Source organism: Glossina fuscipes, unplaced genomic scaffold, assembly GCF_014805625.2.
Source record: "Glossina fuscipes isolate IAEA_lab_2018 unplaced genomic scaffold, Yale_Gfus_2 64775, whole genome shotgun sequence".
Lineage (NCBI taxonomy): Eukaryota > Metazoa > Arthropoda > Insecta > Diptera > Glossinidae > Glossina > Glossina fuscipes.
In genome coordinates, this window is record NW_024004002.1 from 2,250 (window position 1) to 15,188 (window position 12,939).

General features: G+C 35.4%; 1 protein-coding gene across 1 annotated transcript; it reads right to left on the bottom strand.

Annotated features, from left to right (window-relative positions):
• Positions 1-282: 282 nt before the first annotated feature.
• On the bottom strand, positions 283-12,600 carry LOC119643833 (activated Cdc42 kinase-like). Its single transcript, XM_038043341.1, has 11 exons — positions 12,536-12,600; positions 12,099-12,459; positions 10,800-10,859; positions 10,434-10,735; positions 10,066-10,366; positions 9,665-9,990; positions 9,446-9,605; positions 8,070-8,848; positions 7,762-8,005; positions 937-2,514; positions 283-876 (listed from the first exon to the last, which is right to left on the bottom strand). The coding sequence occupies exons 2-11, from the start codon at positions 12,387-12,389 to the stop codon at positions 685-687; spliced, it is 4,233 nt and encodes a 1,410-aa protein (XP_037899269.1). The 5' UTR covers positions 12,390-12,459; positions 12,536-12,600; the 3' UTR covers positions 283-684.
• Between the last annotated feature and the right edge of the window lie 339 nt (positions 12,601-12,939).

A 12,939-nucleotide genomic window follows, 5' to 3' on the forward strand; every position in this document is an offset into this window, starting at 1 on the left:
GTGCAGCCCTGCCACAAGCGATTGCATTTAAGGGGTATTACCTTGAAGTATCCCGGCGTCACATATCTGGGACAGACATTTTTGGACAATTTACTATGGCATGTTTAAATGTGTTATGCATTGAACAAAATTGAAAATTTATGCCACATAATAATCATCTGGGTGCTGCTGATTAAAGACGACATTGGAAAAGCTATCACCAAGAGAGTTAATTAATTCAAAGAATCGAAATCTAGCTTTTGAAAGGTATTAAAATTATTTTTTTGATTTTTTTTTTTTAAATTTGGATTGCAGGTTTTATTCCAGCTTTACTTTTATTTTTTAAACAGGAATTAGAGAGCAGATCTACTCTACCTTTCCTACGTACTGTAGATATCGGATTGGAAGGGCAAACGTCAAGGGCAAATGTTATTTATATGTCATGGAGTTCTTCCGTCCCATACTTTCACTGATGGACGACAACGACAAGAAGGGATTTCTGAACGCTTTCTTAACATCCGCGGTCACCGATTTGAATAGATAGTAGAGAACACATAAAGAATAACTATATCGATGAAAATATTAAATTAATGATAAACAAACTAAAAACTCACAAAATTCTAAATGGCTTTATAAACGCAAAACTCCTTTTTTGTTGTTGCAGTCGTTATTGTAACGTAAGCGATTTGCTTTTATGGAGAAAATTCAAGCTTTCATGATTTTGAGACGTCTAGCGGTTGTATGTAAATCCCAGTCACAACTTTGCAAGTGATCAACAGTCTCTGCCAATGTTAAATTTAATGTATTTAAAATATTTTGTAACTTTAAAATCTTAATGGCCTTATGTACGTCCCAATTGATGAATTCCAGCGAGGCCAAGCAACGTTCCGGTGTAGCCTATGGGGAAGCAAAGAACAACTTAATTGATAAACAAATACTTTTGCAAGATAAACTTACATCTTTTCCTAAAACTTTCACCATAATGCGTACCTCGTCAGAATCAATACCACGTTCACGTCCTTTTGGTTTTTTGTCCGCGAATTCAAGCAAATCTTCACAGCTAACCGAATTGGAGGCACCTAAACGATTAACAGCGGCCGTAAAAAATTCCCCCTCGGTTATATCAGTTTTCAACACTTGCGTAGAATGACGCTGTGCCTCGTTATCCGATGTTTGCACTGCCGAGGCCTTATCGGCCGATTCGCGTACTTTTTGAAATAAAGCATGTCCGGCCAACTCATTTTTAGCAGTTTTAACATAAAACAGTCGTTTCGGATTCGCATTACCAACAGGCGGTGAAATTCGACTCTTAAATTCATCGTCAAGATTTTCCTCAGAATTTTCTGTCACCTTCAATGACGAAGGTGACGGCATTTTAAGAGTGGTGGTTGTTTGAGTCTTAATCTCATCTAATTTCTCGACTATTTGTTCCTCCTGTTTTGGTGGTGTTTTCATTTTCATACCATTTTGAATTCCGATTTTCCTAATATGTTCAGTAGCGTTCACCTTCAATTTTTCCAAATTCCCATCAATATCCAAATTTCTTAATTCATCCTCATTAACATACAAACCGGTAAGTTTTTTCGGATCGTATTCTACTTCTTTGCTTTTATGATAGTGTTCCTTTTGTATAGAGAAATTGTAAAAACCATCTGTAACATCTGGTGTATGCAAGACTTGATCCTTATTAAAGTCCGCTTCCAATATGGATTCAAATTGTAGAGAGGCGCTATCATCCGTAGTCGAATGATCGACATTTTGATAATTTCGTTCATTATTTTTAAAATTCTCATAATCCGCTGCTGCTGCTGCTGCTGCTGCTGGCGCTGACGGTGATGTGGGACTGGCAATTTGCGAAGTTTTTTTTATACAAAGATTGGGCGTCATATTCACCGTTACAGCCATATTACATAGATTTGTATTCTCAGTTCCAATCACTTTATTGAGAGTACGTTGTACACCATTAGCGGGCAGTATTAAGGGATATTTACGTACATGCCTTTTAGGATTTGTTTGTATATGTTTTTTACCCTCCTTCGGCGGTACAGGCAGAGGATTCAAGTCTGCTGGCATTGAATCGGGCAATTTGAAACTGGCAGTATTTGTTACATAGCTGGGACTCTCACAAGGTGAAATATTATCAGATGTTTTCGCAGCCGTAAAACTGTGACTACTGTCGACGCTATCACGTTGCGGACTTGAAGGTAATAAACCTAATTCCACTTTTCGAGCTCGATTAGCCGCTCCCCTTGTTGGCAACGTAGTAGGACGTGGAGCATTTTGTAACGGTGGTATCATCAAATCTCTATCAATATCACCGTTAAATCTAGGCGAAGTCGTGAAATTGTTAACGCCGTGACTTAAACAAAATTCATCGCGTTGCATAGAACGTCTAGGCAAGGTTTTAGTCATATTAAGACGATCGATATGTGGATCTAATTGTCCCAATAAGCAAGCAGCGGTCGTAGCATTTAATAAAGGTTTGCGTTCTATTAAGCTTTTATACGCTTCACGACCTTCTTCACCGATAATTTCCTAAATCAAATAACAAATAAATATAAGAAGAAGAAAACAAAAAACAAAAAAAAAAAACGACAAAGAAACAAAAGTAAAAAAATTGAAATAAAAATAATAAATATATATATATATATTATATATATATATTGGTATACATATAAATTTTCTTATGGTGTTAAGAAAAAAAAAAAAAAGATAAAATTCTGTTAAAATCAAGTGCCTTCATATTACATATACGTAAAGTGTTCATTGAAAAGTGTAGAAATCTGATTTGCATTCAATTTTAAACGAATTTCTCATTATTAGATTAGAATAAAATACAACCGCGTAGATTTTTTTTTTTCTTTTTTTTTTTTTTGCTCTACACTTTCCCGTGAACAACCCTATAGCATTGGAAAATATTACAGTATCTTATACGAGTTCAAGAAAGGAAGAAAAAGAATTAGTTATCTGTAGTTTATAAAAAAATTTTTTTTCTTTTTTTTAATAGTTAATAGTTTTATATTTTTAATTTTTAAATATATATATATTTGATCTTTAATATATATGTGTATGCACGTATTTCAATATAGAAATATTCTATGAAAACATCTTAACATTAAATTTGGAATTTTTTGTTTTAAGTTTTTTTTCTGGAATAAAATGCAAATATTAATTAATTAATTAATTAACACACACACAGACACACACACAACTGTAACATGAGAATTGTAAGTATTTAGTTTATTTAATTATATTATTTTTAAGGAATACTTTAGGAGATGGATACCTTTTTAACGTTTTAGAAATTCGTAGCTTTGCAAATTACCTTTTATTCAGTTTTTCACTTTTAGAATATCGTTTAACATTTAACTCTTTGGTTATTTTATTAATAATTTGATTATTATTTCTTTCTTTTTTTTTTTTTGTTTTTTCCTTTTTAAACCTTTTTAAGAAAATTAACTTTTTTCAATTTTTATTTTTTTTTTTTTATTTTTTTTTTTTGTTTAATTTCTTATTTGTTTTGAGGTATACGTCAAGTCATCGGAAGATTACATTTTGATAAGAGAAAATTAATAGGCTCAAAACACATACAGAATTTCTTATAAGAAAAAATGTTTAATAATTATTATTATTAAGAATTGTTGTATAAAAAATAAGCAGGAACTACTTGAAATATTTGTAGCTGTAATAAGCTTGCGATAAAAATTATAGTGAAACCAAACCTAATCTATTCTACCCTATAGTACTTTCTAGAACAACTTTTCACAATAACATTAGTTTGGGGAAAAAGAAATCCATTATTTTTTCGGTAGATGGCTGCACTGATAGATTTCTCGTAAAGTATCGATCAAACAATTTCCGATACTGTACATTTACATACTGTACATTTCGCAGTAAAAAAAATTCTTTTGCTGTTTTTTGTTTGGTGCATTCAGTTGTGAGTTACAGCGTGTTATACAGCGTGCTGTATACCGTATCCAGCAGAGATTTCTCATTTGAAGAACTCACTTGATTTGGCGTCATTTTTATCGTTCTATGAAACGTGTTATTGTATTTATAGATAAGGTCCTTATATAATAGTAATATATCATATGAGAAATGGTCGAAAAAGTAATCCCGTCCGAACCATTTTTAATATCATTTGCCATTAGGGCAAAACACGTCAGTGTATTAAATCTCATCAAAATACCTCGAAAGAGCTGTAGGTTAAACACAAAAAACAAGATGGCCAGTCAGATAGACAGACAAGCTTACAAGAAAAGACGGGTCTATCTCAAATTCTTCTGGGTGTTGCATACATTCGCGCAAAATACCTTTGTATCGCAAACGGTAAGGCATAAAAACTTTTATATGCAAAAAGTATCCAAGTATGGAATAAGTAAATGCCATCAAATGGTTCAGCAAAAGATTAAGCAAAGTCTACATTTTTCCTTTCCACCATCGCAAGGAATTATTGCAAACCACAGCGGATTGTGACCGGATTTTTTTGATTAACCAAAAAAAAAAAAAAATAAAAAAAAATTAAAAAAATTGTGCTCCGTTGTAAGCGAATCTTTTATATCCGTCAGCATTACCCTAAAAAAAAAAACAAAGAAAAAAAGCCATAATATTGAATAGGCCTGATCACTTATTTCCATTTTCGTATTTTGCATCCCCTGTAGATTATCAGATCAAACTTTTATAGATTTATCTGCCGCAGGTTGTGACCAATGAGCAAAAAATCAATTTTTTATTCCCCTTTGGAAAACAGAGTTTTTCTCAGTTTACGTGTATCCTTTGACAGATTTGGCGAGTCTCCCATACAAAATTGCGTGTAGGAAGTTTGAACGTTGCAGGAAGTTTGAATTGCAAGCCGGTAGTTTTGTTTTTTTGTCAACAGGAGAACGACAGACAGACAGACGGACAGAGGGACATGTTTAAATCGATTTAGAATTTCATGCTGATCAAGATTATATATATTGAATGGGAAGTTTCCTTCTGTATATTGCAAACGTTTGGACAAAATGAATATATTCCCCATCCTTTGACGGGCGTGAAAAGAGACGTCTTTATAGAGGAAGGAGAAGATTTTAAAAGATCAAATCAATATCTCCAATATGTTTCGACCTTATTATTTTTCTCTCCGCTTGAGTAAAAAAAAAAAAAAAAAAAAAAAAAAAAAAAAAAAAAAAACAAGTCCATTTCTCGTACATTCGCCGTCAGCTAGGTTAGCAAGTCTCAAATTCCATTTGCATTATTCTAAATACAATCAATCAATTGTCTGTATATTCCTTTCACTTTTACGATAAACGTGTGCTGTTGTTACTTTTAAGTGAGTGCGCTTTTATGTGCAAAAATGCAAGTATGAGGGCGGGATGTGCATATGATCGGGGGGAAACTTTTTTTTTTTGTTTTTTTTTTTTTGTTTTCAGTAAATGATTGGGAGAATATTGTAAGGCACTCCTTGTTTGGTTAGGACATTATTCCACGAGTGAAAGAGCACAACTATTGTCAATTTAACGTATTTTTCAATATCATCATCAACCTTGCTATCGTCAAATATTGCTTTTAAGTAATAATTAGTCAGCCTCACTAATACGGAAACCCTGTGTTTTGTAATTCGATTGATTATTTATTTAATGCCTCAATTTATGGAGCCGGACTGGGTGGTATACGTGGCGGCATATATTCAGAACGATATTCGAATTGTTCACTATCCGAAGTTGAAGAGCTAAGCGTAGATGATGGATGTGAACGATAATCGTTATAAGCATTATAATCTAATTGTTGCTGTTGACGCCACAGTAAATCGTTTTGTTTCACTGTCGATGCATGAATTTTCTCGGGCCATTGAAATTCGGTATTGCACCCGGCCATAGTGCTGTTAATTTGCGTTAGAGATAGTGATGAAGGTGGTGTGCGATTTGTTTCGGGCAGAGCATTCGCTAAATTTGAAGTAGGACTGAGACCAGTTAAGCGGCTAACATCAAATTCGGGATCTGGTTCTGGATCTTCTTCGGCCACTTCTTCGGCTGTCGCAACCTATAGTGGTCTGAATAATTCAGCATTTCCCGAATTTCCGCTTGATCGTAAGACTTTAGAAGTTGTGAATAAAGCGGTAGCGTTACTTTTAGAATTGTTGATATTTTGATTTGGTCCCTTAGCCACCGCCACTGCCCCACTGCCCCCGAAATCATAGATACGTTCATCATAGGGCAGACTTTCATCATAAGTTTGCTGTTTATACATAAAACGCGAAGTCGCAGAATTAAAACCACTACGCGTGTTAGCCAAGCCATAGTTATAATGAGGAGCTGATTTAATACTAACATTAGACCCGTACAATTTATTTGGTGCTCCAATAATCTGTTCATGATCATCATGATGGGGCCCATCAAATAATTTACGTGTCATACCTTGACGTCGCCGTTTACTTAGGGAAATCAAAGCACGTGAACGTATATCGCATTCGGAACGAGCTATACTGCAGTCAATGCTGTGAACACTTTCCTCCTCACTGCTCGATGAGGAACTAGTAGCGGCAGCCGTTATAGGATTATAACTTAAACGCCTTAATGTACGAGCTTTAATTGATCGCGGTTTATATATTTGACGACGTCGATGGCTGGTGGCGTCGTCGGAACTCTGAGAATGTTTGGTACATTGATCACGTCTCTTATCATATTTATAAGATTCCGAGACGGGATTAAGATTATCAGTAAAGGACATGGAACGCAAACGTAACTTACTATGCCCACGATTGCACGAATCGTCCTCCTCAAGCGTGAGTTGTTTAGGTGAATAAACAGAAATTGTGCTGCTTTCATGAGGAGTAATTTGCGAGCCACGAAAAGGGGAAGTCACATTTTCATTATTATATCTTTGCGCACCATTCTTATAAGGCAAAGGGAAACCGGCAATTCCATTGCATGCCGAAGGACTGAAGTAGCTATCCTGTGGACTGTAGCTCGATTTTTGACTACTACGGCGTGATAGAGAAATTGTATCGCGCGAAGCGAAACCTGTATCCGGTGTACTACAACATTTGTCAGTGACAGTACCAGTACCAGTAGTAGTTTGATTATTAGCCTGAGCATTTTTCATATATTGCAAATGTTTGTCCAAATGTGTAGTGGCTGCATTAAAATCAAAAGTGGTCGTCGTAGTATTTTTCCCATTATTATAATTGAATACTCCTGTAGATTTCAGACTACCTGCGGCACTGCTAATCTCATCGTCTATAGAAGAAACTATGCTTGAAAATTGATCGTTCAATATTGTTTCGTCAGAATCAGTTTTATCCAGATCCGTGTACGTATGCATAAAATCCAAATTCAAGGCTTTTAATGTATTCTCAATGTCAAATAGATTTTCATTTAAGGTTTTTTTGCGAGAATCCTCCCCACGATCAACTGAGGCAAAAGAATCTTTATACTCCTCCAATGATGGAGGTATACTGTTAGTATTATCGGAAGCCAAAATTTGACTGCCAAACGTTAAAGGGCGACTTAATATTTCTCGAGATTTTTCAAAACAAAAATCTGAACTCTTCTTATCAAACAATGGTATACGAATATCTACAGTAGAGGTGGATGTGGTTAAATTATTCAAATCACTTGACATAGATCGAAAGCACTTAAATTAACAAAAGATTCATCAAAGTATATATATATAAAGAAAAATTATATAAAAATCATCAAAACCACAAGTAGAGAAAAAGAGAGAAATTCAAGAAAAGAAAAAATTTTAATTACTCTTAATAAAGTCAATGGAAAAATCGAATGCATGTGTTAGTGAACTTACTTGCAAATCCGGTATACTTTTCAATTCCTCAGTGAAGTTCTTCTTTTTGGAATTTGGTGATAAAGTATGCAAGTGACTGGTGCTACTTGCTGTGCCCACGCCAGCCGTGTTTAAACCAATATTTGTTTGAGTTTTTTCAACACTAGATGGATGATTGCTGAGATGAGGAAAACGAAAACTAAATTTACGCTTAGGACTTTGAGTAGATGGTGGCGGTTGATCGGAAACCAAGCTACACATAGATCTGTAAATTAGTGTAACATTAAATATAAAGGCACATTTAATATATATTGAAACAAATCGCCAACCTGGCACTAATTTCATTGGCAATCTCAATAGCTTGATTCAAAATTCTTTCATCTTTTACCGAAATCGGTTTTACAACGCCACAAGAATTCTTAGACTTCTTCGTTGCACCAGCACTATTTTTTCGTATAAGTTTTGAGGTTAGATCCGAAAAATCACCACGTTTATTATGAGTATTTGTATTAGTATTCGAATTATCAATTTCAGCATTTTTATTGTGCGTAATTGTTGTTGTTAATGTTGTGCTGGTCGTTGCTGTCATAGAACCAAACATAGAATTGATCTCATCTAATAACGATGGTCCGAAATCTAATTTATCGGGAGTCATTTCATCATCATCTGATATCTCGTGATACTGATGAGGCTCGTCGAAACTTTCACTTTGCCTGTTAGCGGCGGTTAGCGTTTGGCGCCAAGATAATTGTTCTTTATTTTCTACGCCATAATTGTTATTTTGTAAAGCCATTGTCATATTTGCATTATCTTCGCCTGCTTTATGCATAGAAAATGGATTCGTGTTTGTATTCGTGTGATCAGTAGGAAATTCGAAGGTATTTGATTGTCTATTAGTGTTATTAAAATTCTTTGGAGTATTTTCAGTTGATGGAATAAATGAAGGATTCATAGTCGATGTACTGTGTTGGCTATCATCAGCAAAATAGCCAGACGCAGTCTGTAAAGAATCTGGACTAGTGGGCGTTGGTGGCAGTAAAAGCGGTGTTTGCTCAATATCCTCGGATGGTTTGTACGGCGTAACAATTTGACGGGGCACGTGATTATACTATAAAATAAATAAAAAGAAGAAGCAGAAATTAATGGACGGTTTAAGAAACTTAGTTAGAAACAATAATATCTAATAGATGTAAAAGTCCCAACTTGATGCGATATTCAAGTAGATGAGTCATTATATAGCAGCCAAAATCGCATACGGATCTTAAGAGAACAACGACAACTTAGGGCAATTTATAACCAATCGGAAATTTTTCTGTTTTAAAAAATTGACGGTAATGGCACGTCCTCTCCAGAATATGCAACTTCTTGTAGAAGGCAAGGTAATGTCACCCTTAAGGTAAGCTGTCTGCCACGAGGCAACCGTAAGGACCAATTAGAACTGCGTTTAAAGCCGTTCACGGAATTACTTTCTAGTGAGACTTTTTGCTACGTCCTTTGATGACGCGGGTCAGATATCAAACATATTTTTTTTCCGAAATAGAACAGCTGAGAAGGTCACGATTGTATGCTACATCTCCGACCACACGCCTTTCTACTAATTGGAACATTGTTGGCTAAGATCAAAAACCACAAAGTACCTTCAGTTAGTTCTTAGTGCCGGTTTTGCAATCTGATTAAGTCTCGAATTTGTCATATATGCACTTACGTTTTGAGACGATCCCAGAAATGCAATATCACCAAAGGAAGCTCCGTCAATACCCACGTGGCCGGTATGTTTAAAATCATTTTGTGGTTTCGAAATCATTTCCGTACGCAATTTTCTTTTACTGCTAGCACGATCACTGGTGCTACGACTAAAGGACTCTCTACAAATTTGCAATAAAATCGTAAAAATTGCTTACACAAAAAAATGTTGCGTTCATACCTATTTAGTGTGGGCAAACCCTCCACATAAGCAACTGTATTCGATGGATTAAATAAACCCGTTTTGCCAGAATTTAAGACCCCCTTCCAAAATGGCGTACCCGTGTTACGATCTAATACAGTTATTATATCATTCTGTCTATAAATCAAATGATCTTTAGTTTTCGATTCCAAGCAGTTATCAACGGCCTTTAGCTGTTCCGGTTTCATTTCGGGCAGCATTTCATAGATTTCATTGAATTTTGGACGCTTACTAGGATCATCTTGCCAACATTTCATCATTAAATTGTAATATTCACGGGGACAGCATTCGGGTTGTTCAAGACGCTTTAAATAGAAAAGCAATTAAAAAAACCGCGCTTAACCTTAAAAACATAAAAAAAATTGTTTAATATTATTTACCTGATAGTTTGGTGCATCTATGGCTTCCAAAATTTGCAGTCCCGTTAAAGCCGCCCACGGTTGAAAACCGTAAGAGAACATTTCCCATAAACAAACACCATACGCCCAAACATCTGAGGCATTAGTAAAACGTAAATAATTAATGCATTCGGGAGCACACCAGGCTATCGGAAGCTTAAGATTAACATTAAAATTAGTTTTATAATAATCTTTGCCTACACCCAATGCACGCGACAAACCGAAATCGGAAATTTTCACTTTATTCTTGCTAAATACCAATATATTACGAGCAGCCAAATCCCTACAGAGAGAATAATATTTATATTTAATAATAAATAATTTTTTTTTTTTTTTGTATTTCATTTTACCTATGTATCAAGCGTTTATTTTCCAAATAGCGCATACCATTGCAGATTTGCAAAGCAAACTCACATAAAGTGGGAACGGTAAGAAAACTGACTCTCAAGCCGGCATCTTTCAAGCACTCGAAGAGCGAACGTAAATGAGCTAACTCTGTGACTAACATTAACGAATCGGTTGCCAGGACAACACCATATAAGCGTACTATGTTTTCATGTTCGATGGAATGCATAATTGCAGCCTCCTTTAAAAATTCCATTGGATTTGATTGCATACGTTCACGGCATAAACACTTAATAGCCACTTGAATCTGACAATGCAAACAGATTTTTGTTAAATTTTTCTCAAATGATGTACATGTGTTCAGAACTTACCCTCTCTGTACCGTTGGTCCAAACACCTTGCTGCACAATCCCAAACTCACCGGTACCCAGCTACAATAAACATAAGAACCCAATCAATTAACAGCAAAATATCATCAAGTACTACATAATATGCTATAGATGGTAAAGGTGTCTAAAAGTTTAACGTGGATTTCTAGCGTGACAGTTTACTCCCGCGATGCCCGACGCCGATGGAGTAAGAAAACGCTTTCCAAGAACCTTTGCACAGGTGGACGGATAGAGTTAATCCGTGATACAAAGCCGTCATTTGGATGCCTATTCAAGTGCGATTGTTCCTGACTCCTGATTATTATAAAAAACAATAACGAAATCTAAGCTTTAAAAGTGTGAAAAATCTGACATTCTAGGCGAAGGCTTAAAATCAAAATTCATCTTCGGATAACTTAATAAAAAGAATAAAGAATATCTCACTCGATTACTCTTTACTCGATCATCGTAAAGTTGTCTTCAGATAACGCAATAAAGAAAACCTCTCTCGATTACCCTTTACTCGTTTACACACATTGACTCGACATATTTATGCGACAAGTGTACAAATAAATTCCTGCTCGTTTTTGATAAAATTCAATTGTACTTAAAATACGCTTGTTAGAAAGCTTAATAATCGAAATGTACCCCCGTCATCACTTGTGGTCTTTTGCTTTTTATCGAATAGCTTATGGATGCGGTCGCGGTAGAAACTTGCCGAAAATAACTATCGATTCATTTTCCCAAATCTAAATATGACTATTTCGACCTGAATCAGTGCTAATCGAAAGTGGTCCGCCCTGGAGAATATAGTGGATGCGTTTAAGCTTCCCAGCCTAGGTTGCAAATTATTTTCTTGGTTATTTTTGCAGGAGACAGACGGACGTATGCAAGTCTTCATCATTTTCTTGACTGCAAATTTTTGCTCAAAATCTCGCAGGCCACTTTCTAACTGTTTCGTAGCTTACTGAATTTTCATTTGAAGCCAATTTAATCATTTCTGTAGAGTCAGCCGCCTTTTTTCGCAGCGTGATTCAGTTAAAAACAAAGAAAACTGCAGGTCTGTAAATTGTCATCCATCTCTTTAGGCTTCGATATAGGCCGGCCGAAACTTCTATCCTTCAACCATCAAGGTCTACGTTATCTTTACTTAAAATTTCGGGGAATTTGAATACGTCAGGTATGTTTTATAAAGCAACTAATTTTTGCGCAAGGAGTTTATTTATATGCGTAATATATGTTTTATGGGTTCTACGATCTGCATTTGAGGAAATGTAGAAATGAAATGAAGGGAACCTTTACCTTCTTATTAACACTAATGGCATCAGCTGGTATTATATGTTTATTGTTGGGCGCCTTACTCGGAGAACTATTGTTTTTATTAATCGCTCCCGAAGAACTATTCAAATTACCAGGCGTTGAAGAGGCATTGCCCAAGGTGCCCGTACTACCACCTGCCCCGCTTCCCGAAGATTCATCACGCTTCACGATAGCTGTGGGAGCTTGTAATAAACGCTTAATTTTGCTAAGATAACCGTGGGGGAAATGTTTTTCATAGAATTTACGCAAACGTCGTATCTCTGGCCGTGACATACTAATGCTTTTAAGGTCCTCATCTGTGGCATATTTAAATTGCGAAGCATTCGTAATTTTAAGTTCATTCCTGTTAACAAAAAAACAAAATAAATAAAAGATACAAAATATGAAATATTTCAGCTGACTAAGCGCAACACACTTACTTGACGGCATTATAGTAATGCTGCAGTTCAGCTTCCGTTAGAAATTCATATAAATCGATTTGGGCACAATCTGTTAGGCGATAAAAAATCCAAAAAAAAAGAGCAAAGAGTAAATTAAAAATAGTTTACGAAAGTTATTCCTTCCCGCCAACTTAATATGTAAAACACATGTATACGTATATAAATATTCTTGGCTGAGGGCTTACGGTATACGAACGCAAAGGCATGTATAAAATTTTTTCAGTTTCCTAGCATGTGGGTTAATTGTGAAATGAGGACAACTTCGAACATAAATACACGTACATATATATATATATATATATAGCTATCTACAAATAGGCGCATTTGCTTATGTATGGAAAGTAGTTAAATCAAGATCATTGCGTCTGGTATTGCAAGTTGCA